General features: G+C 45.5%; 1 protein-coding gene across 1 annotated transcript in view; it reads left to right on the plus strand.

The window, feature by feature from the left end:
- tmeff2a (transmembrane protein with EGF-like and two follistatin-like domains 2a) overlaps positions 1 to 17,954 on the plus strand; it is a 513,177-nt gene that overhangs the window by 452,649 nt on the left and 42,574 nt on the right. The window contains 1 exon segment of the mRNA XM_084310368.1: positions 6,217 to 6,276. Within this exon segment, the coding sequence (XP_084166494.1) occupies positions 6,217 to 6,276 (60 nt within the window).

The raw sequence follows: 17,954 nt of genomic DNA on the forward strand, positions 1-17,954 counted from the left end.
ACACAGCGATAGAAGTTATATATCATCTGGCATCGCGTCTCGCTCTAGCCATTATGAGATATCATCTTTGTGCACCTATTGTGCATGTGAAAAAGCTGACACATGCACGTCACTTGCACGTGACCACGCCTGCTCCTGTGTTTCCCTACAAAACACAGGGTGTGGTCACGCTCACGCCCTTCCTTGTCTTTTTCCAATGCGTGATTTTGGCTCATATGCACTATCAATCAGTGGAGCGTTAATATGAAGCGAAGGGAGAAATTGAAGAATGGAGTTTCTCCAGCCCCCGGATGCTCTTCGGCGCGTCCAGACGGAACGACGGCTCTATACCGGACTTTCCTCGCAGTTCTATGATAGTGGGCCGATGGACTTTGCGCGGCGTTCTGCGGCAATTCCTAGTACTAGTGTTTTCACTACCGCTCGTTGTCCCGTGAGATGACCGGGTGGTGTGATAGCGCTGTGTATTTGGGTGAATGTGATCAACATGGAACGTTGTTAAATGTTTTTCCAAATATCATGGCGCGTGCAGCTACTGCTAATTCTATTGCTTTCGGGACGCCGCTCCTGTGTGTCCCGCCGGGACTGTGTCCGGTTTTCCCCCCGCTTAACCATTACATCACTGAAGGTCAAACGTTGTCTAATGTTAAGGGTTTAGCCGAGGCTTATCTACCCTTTACACGGTGGACGGTCTGATGGCGGGGCTCAGGACAGGTGTGCCGTGCTTAGAGAAGCAGGTGTCTTCGGTCCTCTGCCCAGACATGGTAGAGCGGTATCCCGCCCGGAAGCCGACGCCAAGGGGCGAGTCAGCCCGGCAGGTGGCTGGATGGGCTAATGAGGCTTATATCGCCACAGTGCAGAATTTAGCAGCAACTAATAACATTGCTCAATTGGCTGCTTTTCTGTCAAAAATGGTGTCGGGCGATGGGGTCTTAGGGACGGCCGACGTCAAGACCCTCGCTCAGGGTTTTGAGGTTATTCAGCTTTTGACCCAGCCGCAAGCTATAAGTGCAGGGAGGGTGAGGATTCTGTTGACTCTTATTCACAGACATCTGTGGTTAGAGCAGTCTCCCCTGGAGGAGGAGAGGAGAATTCTCCTCATCAGGGCCCCCCTCTCCGTGGATGGACTTTTTGGTTTGTCAGCAGAGGTGCGGGAGGCCTTTAACCCGGGGCCCCACACCGCACCACACCTCACGGCCAGAGGTGAGAGCACGGTTTCGCCAACGGCTGCTGCGAGACGCCCGACCGGTGGCCATGTGTCCCCCGCCCGAGATAACCTGGAAACAAAGAGACAGACCTCTGCAGCCGAGGGATCGGCTGAATTAGATGGGCGCGCCTCCGTGAGGAGTAACCGTCGTCATCTAGCTGTGTCTAGCACGCTCTCCGTTCATTCCCCCCTACTACACTACGGGACTCAGGGCTCTGTTTTGTCCCCTCTGGCTGCGGGCGTTCTTCCAGTGAAGCGTAAGCGGCTGCTAGCTAGGCCTGGGTCTGTCTATGAGAATGTTGTACTGTCAGGAGGCTCCCGCACCACACGTCCAGCGTGTGCGTTTGGTGAGCCTTGTGTTGTATGTGACGACGGAGCAGGTTTCCCTGTATCTAACAAATTTTGTCAGAGTGGGAACCCTAGGCCCAGGAGGTTGCAGCGCGGGTTCCCCCAGCCCCGCCCTCCCCCGTCCGGACTACCAATCCTAGCAGCGGTAGTGAGTCAGGCATGCGTAATTTGGGTGATAGTAATATCACTACAGGGCTACGGTGTGTAGGGGACTCTCACCCTAGACAGCGTAAGGACCACACACCATGCATGTCCAGCCGTAGAGCAGGCCATCCACAGCAAGTTAATCGCTTTGCAAAAATGGGACAATGCTCAGCGGGGGAACTACCTCATTCAACAGGAGTGTTGACTGTTGTTCCCCCCATTGCCCCCATTGGGAGCAATTGCCTCGTTGGTAGAGTCAGGGTGCGAAATCCTGACTCCGCGAAATACCTTGCTCGCGCAGTTGGCGAAACCAGGGTTTGCAATGCACAGCGGGAGGGACCGGGCCACCTATATACGATTCTTAGCGGGCCAGCGCCAGTTGGCAGCGAGGGCGCTTTGCGATTTGTACCACGTATGGCTACAGAAGTGCCATATGTCGGTGTGGATGGAGAAAATGCTGAGAGCGGGGCTTGTGTTACAGTTTGCACAACCCCACCCTCCGTTTTTGGGTTTGATACAGACTCTATTGTCAGAGTCCGCGGCAGTGACAGGCCTGGCGAAGCAGGCCATCGTCGTGGTCCCATGGGAGGACGCGATGAGTGGCGTTTACTCCCGATATTTTCTGGTGCCCAAGAAAACGGGGGGTGTGAGACCCATACTGGACCTGTCCGCGTTCAATCGGTTGATTGTGGCGAGAAGGTTCAGAATGTTGACCGTCAAACACCTGTTATGCGCTGTCAGAGTGGGAGACTGGTTCACCTCCATAGACCTGAAGGATGCGTATTTTCACATCCTGATCTTCCCTCCTCACAGGAAATACCTACGCTTCCTGTTTCAGGGAATAGCGTACGAGTACCAGAGGCTGCCGTTCGGCTACTCTCTGGCTCCTCGCACCTTCACCAAGTGAGTCCGTGCTGGGACCTCTGCATCGTCAGGGAATACAAATTGTGTTCTACCTAGATGACATTCTGGTCCTCAGCCGGTCAGAGGAGATCGCCAGGTCTCATACCAGGCAGGTGGTGGAACACCTCACCAGCCTGGGTTTTGCTGTGAACTGGGAGAAGAGTACTCCTCTTCCCAGTCAACAGGTGGAGTACTTGGGCTTAATTCTAAGCTCAAGGTCTATGAGGGCAACCCTCTCAGAGCGGCGGCGAGAGGATATTCTCGGCACGCTCGGGAGGTTCCGTCCTGGCAGGACGGTTACGGCGCTGTCCGTGATGCGCCTGCTCGGTATGATGGCATCTGCTCACTCTGTGGTCCCACTTGGCCTCCTCTTCATGAGGAGGATACAGAGGTGGTTTTTCAGTATGAAAATAGACCCTGTGAGAGGCAAGTGGAAGCGGCTGAAGGTCCCCACGTCAGTACTTGGGGACCTCGCCCACTGGGGGGGGCCTGGGACCCTCACCAGCGGGGTCCCCAAGGGCAGCAGGCTATCACACGTCACAAACACAAAAGAGAGCTGTGTGCTCTCTCGGTGCGGCCCGAGTGCCTGTCTATTCAGGCTGGTAACAGCGCGACTCTGAGGCCTAATCCGGCCCTTGTGCCAAATAATATCCGGAGCTCTTATCGCTCTAGGGATATTGTGCTCCAGGCGTTTCACCCTCCCCCTCACGCAAGTGAGTTGGAGGCGAGCCTTCACCTGTTGTGTCCTGTCCGTGCGCTGATGGTGTACCTTAGTCGCACGCAGGACCTCAGGGCTACCGATCAACTGTTTGTTTGTTACGGTGGCTCCCACGTGGGTAAGGCGCTGTCCAAGCAACGCCTGTCACATTGGTTATGCGAGGGCATTGCCCTCTGCTACACTTTGGCCGGACAGGTTCCCCCCACGGGCGCCAGGGCACATTCCACTCGTGGAGTGGCAGCCTCCGCTGCCCTGCTTGGGGGGGCCTCGTGGAGGACATTTGCGCTGCGGCCTCCTGGTCCTCCCCGGGTCCTTTTGTTAGGTTTTACCTCATGGACATGACTGGGGGCTCTGTCTCCCAGGCAGTCCTGAGTGCCGGGACCTCTCCTGCACCCCGCCACCAGGTGGGCTAGCAGGAGTGTGTGGGTGTGGACCGCGAAGTGCTCTGTTTACATGCAGCCCCACTTGCGCTGTGCGTTCTAGGGTGGCTGGTCCCTTTTTTCGCACATTGGTCGGAGTTGACTGCCTCCCCCCCCCCCCCTCCTCCCTGTTCAGGGGCTTGTGGGCCCTCAGGGGGTGCATTTGATGTGGCTACAGGTCCGCTCTACCCCTTTTGATCTCATAATGGCTAGAGCGAGACGTGATGCCAGATGATATATAACGAAGGTTATCCTATAACCCTAGTTATATGAATACTGGCTGAGCGTCTCGCTCTTTAGCGCCCTGAGGACCCTTGGATGTTTTTTACGCATGAAATTCAGACTTGGAAGGGCGTGAGCGTGACCACACCTTGTAGTTTGTAGGGAAACACGGGAGCAGGTGTGGTCATGTGCAAGTGACGTGCATGTGTCAGCTTTTTCACGTGCACAATAGGTGACAAAGATGATATCTCATAATGGCTAGAGCGAGACACTCAGCCAGTGTTCATATAACTAGGGTTATAGGATAACCTTTGTTATGTACAGTAGCATCCCCCTGTTATTAGTGAACTCTTTCAGTTTCCTAAGAAAGAAAAGACGTTGCTGGGATCTTTTTAACAATGGTGCTGGTATTGGAGTGCCAGCTCAGGTCATTTGAAATAGTGACCCCAGAAATGTAGAACTGCTCACCATCTCTACCTCTGAGCCATTTATGGTAATGAGGGGAGATGGGATACCTTGCTACGTCTAAAATCGATGACTAGCTCATTAGTTTTGGAAGCATTCAGGGTGAGGTTATTGGTCTCACTCCACCTAACTAGGTTCTGCACCTCTGATCTGTAAAGTGACTCGTCATTTGAGTTTATACGCCCAATGATAGTAGTATCATCAGCGTACTTTACTATCAGATTGTTATCATAGGAAGCAGTAAAGTCATGTGTGCAGAGAGAGAACAGTAAAGGGCTAAGAATACAGCCTTGTGGCGAACCAGTACTTAAAACAATTTCATCAGACATATTGTTTCCAATCATGATTCTTTGAGGTCTCAAAATTTAAAAGCTAAGGATCCATTCACAGACAGCATCACATAGACCCAAACACTGAAGTTTGTGGATCAGATTAGATGGAATAAGCGTATTAAAAGCAGAGCTATAATCGATAAAAAGCATTCTAACATAGGAGTTTCACTTATCTAGGTGTTCATACACAGAATTAAGAGCTAACGAAATCATCTACTATTTGTCCTGTAGGCAAAGTGCCAGGGATCAAGAGAGGTAGGAATCTGACCTTTTATATAATTTGGCACTAGCCGCTCTAAACATTTCATTAAAGCTGAGGTTAGAGCAATAGGTCTGTAGTCATTAAGACAAGGAATGATAGTAGATTCCTTGAAACTCCTTGGAACAAGGCGGTGCTCCAGTGACATTGAAAAGGTCTGTGAGCACAGGGGCAACCTGCTCAGAGCAGAGTCTAACAGCCCTGCGAGGAATGCCGTCCGGGCCAGTGGCTTTCCTAGCCTTGGTACTGGACAGGACATTGCGCACCTCATCTTCTGTGACAGTCAGCCCAGACAAGTCACTGGAGTTGGAAGGAATAAAAACAGGACGCTCTGTGTTAGTTGTTCACCAACAATCTCAACATTTGTATTTAGCATCAGCTCAAAAACACAGAACCGGACAACACAAACCGCTAGCGATAGCAGCAATAATACTTCCGGTCGGGGGGGTTTAAAAATAAAAGAGTGACGTCTAAAACACCGGAAAGACGTTTATTTTGTACATTAATTTTAAATGTATTTGTACAATGTTGCATAGGCTACGCGTGGATGTTGCAGAAGTATAAAGGCAGAGTGTCTGCAACATTGTTGCGTTGTCGAGTCGCATGTAGAGCCCTTAATGCTCACGATGCCTCATTGAGTCAGGACTATAAATGCTAAATGTAATTATGAATTATTAATATTGTCGTATTCATTATTATTATAATTATTTAATTCCATGGATGTCTGTAGTATCGGCAATCCCCAATGACTTGTCCCAGAGAAAGCTGTTGAAACCACGAGTGCACACCGGTCTGTCCGATTTACAACTGCCTTTTCGAGTACGTAAATCCTACAAAGAACTTACCCAAGCCGTTCGAGAATGCCGAATAAGTACGTAAATCGAGTTACGAAGGCAATCCTTGGTAAGTTTTATGTATGTCCGTTCGAGAATGAGGACCATTGTTTATGTTTTGAAGGTTAGAAGCTGATATTTCATTGAAGGCCTGATAGGATTTTGGCATGAGTATCAAATTATGGAAATACCGTGATACTGGGACCAGAACTAAAATTCCCTACTGCTCTCAAACATTCTGGGATTCTGGAGTAAAACACTGGATCAGTTCAGTTGTTTTAGGCCATCGTGGTGGAGGGTTAGAGTGAGACAAGGCTGAGCTGATCTGACATGATTTGTCATGTGACCATGTGACTGTGGTCTTTTCAGGAGACACATTGACGGGAAACAAACCTGGAGATGGTCACTACGCCCGGACTGACTATACAGGTCAGTGTGTGTGTGTGTGTGTGTGTGTGTGTGTGTGTGTGTGTGTGTGTGTGTGTGTGTGTGTGTGTGTGTGTGTGTGTGTGTGTGTGTGTGTGTGTGTGTGTGTGTGTGTGTGTGTGTGTGTGTGTGTGTGTGTGTGTGTGTGTGTGTGTGTGTGTGTGTGCGTGCGTGCGTGCGTGCGTGCGTGCGTGCGTGCGTGCGTGCGTGCGTGCGTGCGTGCGTGCGTGTGTGTTGGTTGGTTTGGGTATAGCTTTTGCATTAGAAACACATGTATAAAATACCCCTTGCTGATTGGCTAAGATGAATGTACAGCTAATTAAAGGCATACTCTATCGATTTTAAGAAGCCTAACTGATTTACTACAAGTTGGGAGTTATAGAACTCCATCTCTATCACATCCATTGCTGTATGTTGCTGTATTCTGCTGTATGTTGCTGTATTCCGCTGTATGTTGCTGTATGTTGCTGTATTCTGCTGTATGTTGCTGTATTCTGCTGTATGTTGCTGTATGTTTCTGTATTCTGCTGTATGTTGCTGTACAGTATGTTGCTGTATTCTGCTGTATGTTGCTGTATTCTGCTGTATGTTGCTGTATGTTTCTGTATTCTGCTGTATGTTGCTGTACAGTATGTTGCTGTATTCTGCTGTATTTTGCTGTATTCTGCTGTATGTTGCTGTATGTTGCTGTATTCTGCTATATGTTGCTGCATTCTGCTGTATGTTGCTGTATTCTGCTGTATGTTGCTGTATTCTGCTGTATGTTGCTGTATGTTTCTCTATGTTGCTGTATTCTGCTGTATGTTGCTGTGTGCTGCTGTATGTTGCTGTATTCTGCTGTATGTTGCTGTATGTTTCTCTATGTTGCTGTATTCTGCTGTATGTTGCTGCATGTTGCTGTATGTTTCTGTATTCTGCTGTATGTTGCTGTATTCTGCTGTATGTTGCTGCATGTTGCTGTATTCTGCTGTATGTTGCTGTATTCTGCTGTATGTTGCTGTATGTTTCTGTATGTTGCTGTATTCTGCTGTATGTTGCTGTATGCTGCTGTATGTTGCTGTATTCTGCTGTATGTTGCTGTATGTTGCTGTATGTTGCTATATTCTCCTGTATGTTGCTGTATTCTCCTGTATGTTGCTGTATGTTGCTGTATGTTGCTGTATTCTGCTGTATGTTGCTGTATTCTGCTGTATGTTGCTGTATTCTGCTGTATGTTGCTGTATTCTGCTGTATGTTGCTGTATGTTGCTGTATTCTGCTGTATGTTGCTGTATTCTGCTGTATGTTGCTGTATTCTGCTGTATGTTGCTGTATGTTGCTGTATTCTGCTGTATGTTGCTGTATTCTGCTGTATATTGCTGTATGTTGCTGTATTCTGCTGTATGTTGCTGTATTCTGCTGTATGTTGCTGTGTGCTGCTGTATGTTGCTGTATTCTGCTGTATTCTGCTGTATGTTGCTGTATTCTGCTGTATGTTGCTGTATTCTGCTGTATGTTTCTGTATGTTGCTGTATTCTGCTGTATGTTGCTGTATTCTGCTGTATGTTGCTGTATTCTGCTGTATGTTGCTGTATGTTGCTGTATTCTGCTGTATGTTGCTGTATTCTGCTGTATATTGCTGTATGTTGCTGTATTCTGCTGTATGTTGCTGTATTCTGCTGTATGTTGCTGTGAGCTGCTGTATGTTGGTGTATTCTGCTGTATATTGCTGTATGTTGCTGTATGTTGCTGTATTCTGCTGTATGTTGCTGTATGTTGCTGTATGTTGCTGTATTCTGCTGTATGTTGCTGTATGTTGCTGTATGTTGCTGTATGTTGCTGTATGTTGCTGTATTCTGCTGTATGTTGCTGTATGTTGCTGTATGTTGCTGTATGTTGCTGTATGTTGCTGTATGCTGCTGTATTCTGCTGTATGTTGCTGTATTATGCTGTGTGTTGCTGTATTCTGCTGTATATTGCTGTATGTTGCTGTATGTTGCTGTATGTTGCTGTGTGCTGCTGTATGTTGCTGCACTGTATGCTGATTGATTTATTGAATTTATTTGATAATTCATAAAAGATACATATAAAACTGCCCAGCAGGAATACATACATACAAAAAAAATAATACTATTCAAAAAAGGTATTTAGATATCACAGCGGAAACAAAATTCTCTGAACTTGCAAACTCATTTGATCCCTGTAATATACACTACACTACTCTGTAAACGAAATGATTGATGCATTTAATAGTAACTTGAGCAGAGCACTGGACACTGTTGCGCCAGTTAAGATTAAAAGAGGTCACGAAATAAAATATCCCCATGGATAAATAGTACTATCCGTGACCTTAGGAGAGTGTGTATCTGCAGAACGGACATGGAGAAAAACCAAACTAGAGATTCACTGCAGTATTTTTAAGCCCATTTTTCAAGAATCATTGCAGAGAATGGCGGCAATTCCAGGGTATTATTTTCAACCATTGACCATCTCTTAAATCCCGCACCAGTCTCTGACATCCTCAGCCTAGCTTCTGTCTTAAAATGTGAGGAATTTGCAAAAGATTTTAACAATACAAGATACAAGCTACAAGAGTTTTATTTGTCACGGCATACAGGTATACAGTGAAATGCAGGGGGTCGTGCCCGCAATTATGTGCATAATACAATAGTAATAATATATAATAAGAATCCAACCAATAGAGCGACATTGTGCAATAAACAAAGTAAATGTAGGGCATATCGGTATATGTACATGAGTTATTTACAGAGCATGGTAGGACATGCTAGGTCCTGTGGTAGTGCAGTACACTGTTAGCTACGGATGAGGCACTGGGTCTTTATGTACACTGCTATACAATGCTATATTATACAATCTCAAGTTATACTATACTATTCTTAAAGTGACCTTTCCTTCTGTAAAGTGTCCATAAGTGTGAGCGTGTGCAGCATGAGTGTGTGTGTGCTCATGTTAAAGTGGCTGCTAGTGTGTGAGCGTGTACAGTGTGTGTGTTGTGTGTGCTCATGTGTGCTTGTGCGTGGAGAGTTCAGTGTTCAAGGCTCTGATGGCCTGGGGGAAGAAGCTGAGCCGAAGTCTCTCTGTCCTCGTTACTGGTGTTCGCAGGCGTTTGCCTGACCGCAGCAGCATGAACAGGCTGTTGTTGGGGTGGTGAGGGTCTTTCATTATCCTGCAGGCTCTGGATTTGCACCTCTTGTTGTATAGGACCTGCAGGGTTGGTAGTGCAATACCCGTGGTACGCTCGGCTGAGCGCACCACTCTCTGTAGGGCCTTCTTGTCCTGTGCCGTGCTGTTGCCATACCAGGCAGTGATGTTTCCAGTCAAGATGCTCTCTACAGCTCCGGAGTAGAAGGACTGGAGTATCTTCCCAGATACTCTGAACTTCCTTAACTGTCTCAGGTGGTAGAGGCGCTGCTTCGCATTTTTTACGACTGAGTCTATGTGTGTTGTCCATGTCAGGTCCTCTGAGATGAAGTAACAACCATTAGAGCTGGTATTGTCAGACATACCAGCGATACACACGATTTGCCTTTTAACAGACCAGCAACTTTGAGGCATTTTAGTAACATTTCTGAACCAGAACTTAAAAAAATTGTAACATATTCATAAATCATCAACCTGTAATCTTGACCCTGTCCCCACAATTTTTTTTTTTTAAATGTTTTTAACACTATGATCGCTGGGGACGAGTTAAGACGTCATTCCTAGCCATGCTCATTCTGCCGAAGACGCCGTAACTCGTCTTTGATGTCAATATTTCAAAAATCTGTGACCGAAATCATATTTCCCCTCCGAAGTATTCACATTGTATGAAACAAAGGCGAATATGAATTATGATTTTTCTTTGCATCTTTGACAGTGAATAACACCATGCTAAAAATTACCAGACATGAAAAATGGAAGATGATTAAACAGAAGGTTTTGTAGATACAGTACTGAATTCTGCCGTCCGGACACATGCTTTTTGAAATATTATTATAGAATATAGAATAGCAGGCCTATAAATGACCTTATTATAGCCATGTTGCACATCTATGGATCGGGCCAAATCTACTCATTCCAATGACAGAGTTCAATTTGGATTTAGTATCACCAGGCGAGTATGAAGAACCGAGAATGAAATCTACTGTATTCAGCTTTTTATTCTTGCGACAAGTCCGCCATTTTGAAATGGATTTCAACATGGATGGTTGCTAAATGTTCACAGAAGGTAGACACACTAACTGCGCTCCAATCTATGCCAATAACGTTCAGTTTTGTGGTATATAATCCTGAGAAATTAGAGAAATAAAAAATAATAATCAGAAAGTAATTTGCTTGCAGAAAGCTGGAGATCTCTAGGAGATGTAGTTTTTTTTTTTTTTTCAACACTCATTGAATGCCCTGTCTTCCCTTCATCATAATGACTACATAAAAATGGCAGCTCGGATTTATTTCTGGTCGAAATTCGCTAGCTATTCCTAAACTGATATTTCATTAATAACACTTTAACCTATTGGTAAACAAATGTATTGCTGAAAATATACACTATGACTGCTGTTGTGACATGGTTAGGGTATTTACTCTTAGATACATTTGAAAAAAAATGCAACATTATGTCATACAGTCTAGAGAGAATGATTTATGACGTGATGTCATTTGCGGTCCGCCGATGGACCACACGGGTGGAAGAGGCTTAAAGCCTCTTTCTGTAGCTAGTGCTTTGCAAGAGGTGGGTAATTTGTTCCATAGAACTCCTGCCGTATACAAAAATGTGTTTTGCCACATAGAACTATTGAACCTGCGTGGAATTATATCTGTCTGGCTGCCTCTCGTGGAGTATTTGTGAGTCTCACTCACCCAACAAAAATAACTGACCAGATATGCAGGGACTGTAGCATTCTTTATTTTAAAGGTCAGCCCCAACTTGATCTGGGCCACTCTCTTTTCGACTGGTAACCAGTTCAGACCATTAAAGTGTGAGTCATTGAGATGTGTATGGGGGTGAAGTTTAAGCACATTCCTAACTAACTTATTTTGCGATGTCTGTAATCTATGCTTTATTACTTTTGGTGAGCAACTATACCAGGATGTACATGTAACGGATGGTACCGCGAAGCCCAGTCACGAAGAACTTCCGACGTTGAGAAGTGGCTGAGGCACGGTAGCGGTACCAGGAAGTGAAACTCACTCCCCAGAGGCATCCAAACTGAGCGCTTAGGGAGGAGTTCCTCTCTTGGCGCAGCGGTTTGTGTTGCTTCCCCCCGTGCGGACGCCCGGGGTTCGACTCCCACTCAAGGCGCGGTCGAAGTTTCGTGGCAGGTACTAGGTTGTACCTGTTACAGTGGTGCCGTGACCCGGATGCCTTGGGTGGTGTGAGTTCAGGGGGGGTGAATGTAACGGATGGTACCGCGAAGCCCAGTCACGAAGAACTTCCGACGTTGAGAAGTGGCTGAGGCACGGTAGCGGTACCAGGAAGTGAAACTCACTCCCCAGAGGCATCCAAACTGAGCGCTTAGGGAGGAGTTCCTCTCTTGGCGCAGCGGTTTGTGTTGCTTCCCCCCGTGCGGACGCCCGGGGTTCGACTCCCACTCAAGGCGCGGTCGAAGTTTCGTGGCAGGTACTAGGTTGTACCTGTTACATACACACGTAGTCAAAGTGACACTGCACTAAGGCATCTGCTAATGTCTTCAGTGTGTTTGAATTGAGCAGATGTGATTTTCTTGCTAAGAATTCGTTTTTTTGGTTTATTTTGGTCAAAGCCTTTAAGGCCATATTCTCCCCTGACTAAGACTTGTCCAAGATGCAGCCTAAGTAATTAACAGAATCTTTTTCCGTAATGATAAAATCCCCTACTTCCAAGGCTGTGTGAGGATTGGCCCGTTGCCGCCGCACGCTTCAAGGTCAAGGTACCAATTACCGTTGCGCACCTGATGTGTGTTGTAATCAGCTCACTGGAGGTCTTCATATACTCTGGGTTTCCTAACGTTCATTGTCGGGTCGTTTTGGATTTCCACTGGCTGCTGCTTGTTTTCCCCGTGTTGTACCTCGCCTTTTTCCTCTTCAGGACGTCTGTTGGAAGTCGCCGCTGTTGCTTGCTTGCCATTCTTTGGACCCCTGCCTCGTAGACCGATTTGCGCAATTGCGCCTTGGTGAGTTTTGGAACGTTCTTTTTTGGATACTGTTTTTCTCGTAAATTCCGGGACTCGGGACCTTTCTGTTTTTGTGTGTTATGTTAAAGGGGAACTCCAACATTTTGGGAAATTAGCTTATTTAACATCTTCCCTGGAGTTAGACAAGAAGATACATACCTTTTGTGTCTCTGTGCGTGCATTTTAGCTTTGGGAATAGACGCTCCGTTAGCATAGCTTAGCTTCATCACTGGAAGTGGGGGAGGGTTAGAGCCTTACAGTGCCTTACAGTGTATTGCAAGGTCTGACATTGACCAAACTTGATATGCATGACCTTGGTGGGCTCTAGGTCAACTCCTGAAAAGGGGGTCAATGTCAGACCTTGCAATCAAAAGTTAGGGGCGCACTGAAATTATGGCAAGGGTTATTAGCCCCCTAACTTTTGATTGCAAAGTCTGACATTGACCCCCTTTTCAGGAGTTGACCTAGAGCCCACCAAGGTCATGCATATCAAGTTTGGTCAATGTCAGACCTTGCAATACACTGTAAGGCACTGTAAGGCTCTAACCCTCCCCCACTTCCAGTGATGAAGCTAAGCTATGCTAACGGAGCGTCTATTCCCAAAGCTAAAATGCACGCACAGAGACAAAAAAGGTATGTATCTTCTTGTCTAACTCCAGCAGCAGTTAACAGTGTTTGAAGAAGATACACACTTTTCCTTTCCTCAATGCCCTCTGGTATGACTCCGAGGATGGCAGTTTTGAAATCTTGTGGCCTTCCATTTATATTCTCTCCAGGAATTAGAATTAGTCACCTTATGTGCTTCAGTACAAACATCGAACCACTCCTCTTGTGAGATCTCCTGTTGGAGCTCAGCCTCCCACTTCAACTTAATGTATAGCGAGTCGTTGGGGTTCATTGATATTAGGTTTTGATATAATTTAGAAAGAATTTTTTGTATTGAAGCATCAATTTGGATATTAGCTATAAAGCGTTCTATAGCAGAAGGGTGTCGAATTTTGTCCCAATCTTCCTGGTTTTCAAAAAAAAATCTTAATTGGAGACATCTGAAAAAGTCAGTACTAGGAAGGCTAAACTCCACTCTGAGTTGTTCGAAAGATTTAAGCTGGCCGGAGTGAATAAGTTGGTGAACAAATTTCAGACCCTTTGTCCTCCATCCACTGAATCCTGCATCCAAAGTTGATGGTGTAAAGTCCCCAATAAAACCGATTGAGGTCAGGCCTGATGTTGAAGGCAACCTGAACTCTTTCTGGACCTCTCTCCATATTTTTATCGTAAATCTGGACCACACACCTATTGAGTCCTCCTTTATCTTATGTCCAGAGAATAATAAGGCAGTAAGTTGTTTCTGTGTAGATAAGTCTTTTTCCATTTTTAACCATCTTGATGACAAATCATCTGTAATCCAGGTGTGCAAGGGTCTAAGGTGAGCAGCCCAAAAATAATATTTGAGGTTAGGGAGGGCCAAACCGCCAGCAGTTTTGGCCAGCTGTAATGTTTTGAAACGCACTCTAGGTAATTTCCCCTGCCATATTAAACGTGAGAGTAATCGATTTAGTAAGTTAAAAATTGGGTTATCAATTGGGATGGGCAGCATTTGAAACGGATACAGTAGTCTAGGGAGTATGTTCATTCTGATTATTTCCACCCTCCCTATCAAGGAAAGAGGCAGAACAGTCCATCTATCCACGTCCTCTCTGATCTTATTGATAAGCCTTGTGTAGTTGGCTTTATACAATTGGTCAAATGTGGGTGTTATGGTAATGCCTAAATATTTAATACCAGTGCTTGGCCATTTAAAAGGGAAGAGGGATCTTCCCTTTAGCCAGTGCCTCTGTTTTGTCTATGTTAATTTTGTATCCAGAGTAATAACCAAATGTTTTAATTTTACTCATAAGGCATGGAATCGACCTCACTGGGTCGGATAGGTAGAGGAGGACATCGTCCGCATACAATGAAATCTTATGTTCTTCCCCTCCCACGTTCACTCCCCTGATATTCACCTCTTCCCTTATCAATTGGGCCAGCACTTCTATTGAAATATCGTACAGTAGAGGAGAAAGACTGCAACCCTGCCTAACTCCCCATTGTAGGCTGAAGGGAGTAGAAATGTTGCCATTCACACGCACAGAGGACTTCAAATCTGAATATAATACTCTAATATAATTAATAAATATTGGGCCAAAACCAAATTTTTTTAAAGTTTGAAATAAAAATTCCCATGAAACCCGGTCAAAAGCCTTTTCGGCATCCAGCCCTAAGACCATTGCTTCGTCCTGACCCTTCTGGGAAAACGCCATCACATTCAGGAGCCTTCGTATGTTATTACCAGAATATCTGCCTGTGATGAATCCTGTTTGATCAGGGTGTATAATTTCTTTTATAACTGAGTTCATCCTCCAGGCTAAAATAGTGGTGAGCACCTTTAAATCACAGTTGAGCAAACTTATTGGACGGTAGGACCCACATAGTGTTGCGTCTTTCCCTTCTTTGTGTATTACTGTGATAATAGCATCCCCCCACGTCTCAGGGAGTGTTTTTGTCTGGAATGAGTGGTCGTATGCCTTCAGTAACAAGGGGGCTAAAATGTCCACAAATGTCTTATAGAAATCGTTAGAAAAACCATCCGGACCTGGACTTTTATTATTTTTGAGATTTCTAATTACTTCTCTGATTTCAAAATCTGTAAACTAACAATACTAACTTAATAAATCAGTAACTAAACTGTATTTCACGATTCATAACAGCATCCTTCAACTTTTTCTTAAAAGTACATTTGTTGCTGATCATCATTATCTTCACTGGTATACAATTCCAATGTGCAGCAGCTCTATACATTACGGTTCTCTTAAGTGCATTTGTTCTTGGTAGAGGTAGAGTAAAATGAAGACCCACGGCGTGTCTGGTGACATAGCCATGTCTAGTATTGGTGGGTTGTAGTTCTGACCACAAAGACTTATAGGTTTACCAATTTTCTCTGTGAGGCCAAACAGCTCTCCAAATAAATCCCAGGTGCTGGAGAGGCTTTCCTCACCTGACCACCCCTTGCCCCAGTCCTGCTCTCTTTCGGCCATTGTGGGCCAAGTTGTGGGGCTGATGGGAGCGGCTGTCCTACCCACTGCTTCACCACAGCCCCATCTGCTACCTCGTCCCCCAGGCAAACAGTGGCGGTCTCCAAGGGGAGACCTTGCGCTGCCCCCCCCCTCTGTGCTCTTTGTGGGCTCATCCATGATCCGCCATTTCGCCTTGCCTGAAGCCAAAACATGCTGTTACCCTGGTGCCAAGGTCCTGGATATGAATTCCATTATCACACCACTGCTCTGTGAACCCTTTGGCATTCACAGTCATTCTCCATGTCGGAGCCAACAATATCAAGCTCCAGCAATCTGAGCGACTAAAGGACAATTAAAAAAAACACTTAATAATACTTGCCTGGAAGATGCACCATCTCTGGTTCCTTCTCCTCTCCCCGCTACCGGGACACAATGTTCAGCCGAATCCATGACCTCCACATTTGGCTGAAAGGTTACTGTTGCTCCTTGGGTTCCTTTTGTTGACAATTTTACCTCATTCTGGGATACAGATGACCTCTTTGCAATGGATGTCCTACATCCAAATAGGGCAGGTTGTTTCATTCTCTGGAGGAACACAAATCTTGCCCTGAAGTCATGTCATGCTTGAGGTACGGTGAGTCTGATCTGTTTTAATGTGTGTGACACTCTTGGCTCTAAAACACATATTATTAAGAGGTGTGTCGATGGCTGGGTTTCAGCTATCCTGACTGTGGTGGGGAGTTTGTTCCACGATTGTGGAGCGAGGACTGAGAATAGCTTGCTTTGTTTTGATGACCTCCCAGGAGCTTGGATAGGAGTGGATCTCAGGCGGCCAGAAGATGCAGAGCGTAGGGGTCTTGAGGGAGTGTAGTTAAAGACTATTGACCGGAGGTAGGAGGGAGCCGTTCCCCTTGCTGCATGGTATGCCAGGTCAAGGACCTTGAAGCGGATTCAGGCGGCAATGAGAAGCCAGTGCTGTTCTCTGAGAAGTGGGGTAACGTGGGCTGACTTTGGTAGATTGGAGATTAGGCGGGCCTTAGTGATCAAGCTTTTTTAACTGACATTTTTCATATTGACATACACTGTGCATCTGGGTAAGATTTGGGGGTTAATGATATTGGGTCTCATTCTCCAATGGACTTAAGACAAAAAAGGGCCATCTTAGGGTCATTTAAGACATCTTAGGGACGATTTTGAGATTCCCCTACCGTCCCTACTAACACAACAGTAAATATAAGGTTTAAATAAATATTACACATTGTCATATTTATTTAAATTATGATTAATTAATTCCAAGGAGGCCTGTAGAGTTGACATGAAGGAATCACTATGATTCCTCCCAAATAAAGTCCTTAAGAACACGAAGCAGTCTGTCAAGTTAAGACTGCTCCTAAATCCTGCTCTTAGTCAGTGCCGAATCCAAGCTTAGGGACGGTTGGGGAATCCCAAAATCGGCCCTAAGATGTCTTAAATGGCCCTAAGAGCAAATTGTTTGTCTTAAGTCCGTTAAAGAAAGACTTCTCTTAGGGCAACCATCTTGGAATTGACAGAATTGACAGAATCGACGACAAGTTCACTCTGATGCCCCAACGCGTGGGGAAGATGTCTTAAGTGGCTCAACCGATCACAGCTCTAATGCCGGCATTGAGGAATCTCACCGTTCAGAAACATGAACGCGCGTTCCCGTCTAGGTCATTTGCATACAAAACAACGCCTCCAGAGCTCCTTATAAGGCATGCTCTGTGCCGTGTGCAGATGAAATCGAAAAAACTCAAGAGTTTAGACACACCTGTCCAGCTCATTAAATGCAACTGATGATGCAGCCGTGTGAAAATTGTGGCTACTACTCGTGACCACCTGCTGCAGCGCGCGCGCACCCCCCCCCCCCCCCCACACACGCTCGCAGTACTGTATAGTCTACGTGTGTAATGAATGAACGCAGTAGGTTTATATTATTCTAATGACTTGTTTTATTAGGAGATCGCAGATACTGCGCTCCATAGTTCAGTCCACCAGTCCACTGCCCGACTCTGGCGGCCTTAATATGTGTACTGTACTTACTGTACGTATAGGGCAGAGCATATATATAGTATCTACTAAATCCTAATTAAACAAGTAATTAGAATAATATAAGCCTACTGTTCATTCATTAGACACGTAGGCTACCTAGTGTATTCCAATATCTGTTCTATTGATTAATTAATGATATATTTGAAAGAATGCAGGTTATAGCTATATAAAACAAATGTCTGTCCCATTGTACCAATCATATATTGCATGTTGGCTATAACCTGCATTCTTTCAAATGTATAATTAATCAATAAAACAGATATCTAACAAATAAGAAATACAAATGCCACAGAAAGCATTAAATAATTATTATTTTCAATCATTTCACAATAATTGCATAATTGTGTCTGAATATCTGAGTAATTAAAGTAATTATACATTTGTACAAAATAGCTGGTTCAGATATGGTTAATCCAGCTGCCCTGTGATCA

Source organism: Notolepis coatsorum, assembly GCF_963971535.1.
Source record: "Notolepis coatsorum genome assembly, chromosome: 3".
Classification (NCBI taxonomy): Eukaryota; Metazoa; Chordata; class Actinopteri; order Aulopiformes; family Paralepididae; genus Notolepis; species Notolepis coatsorum.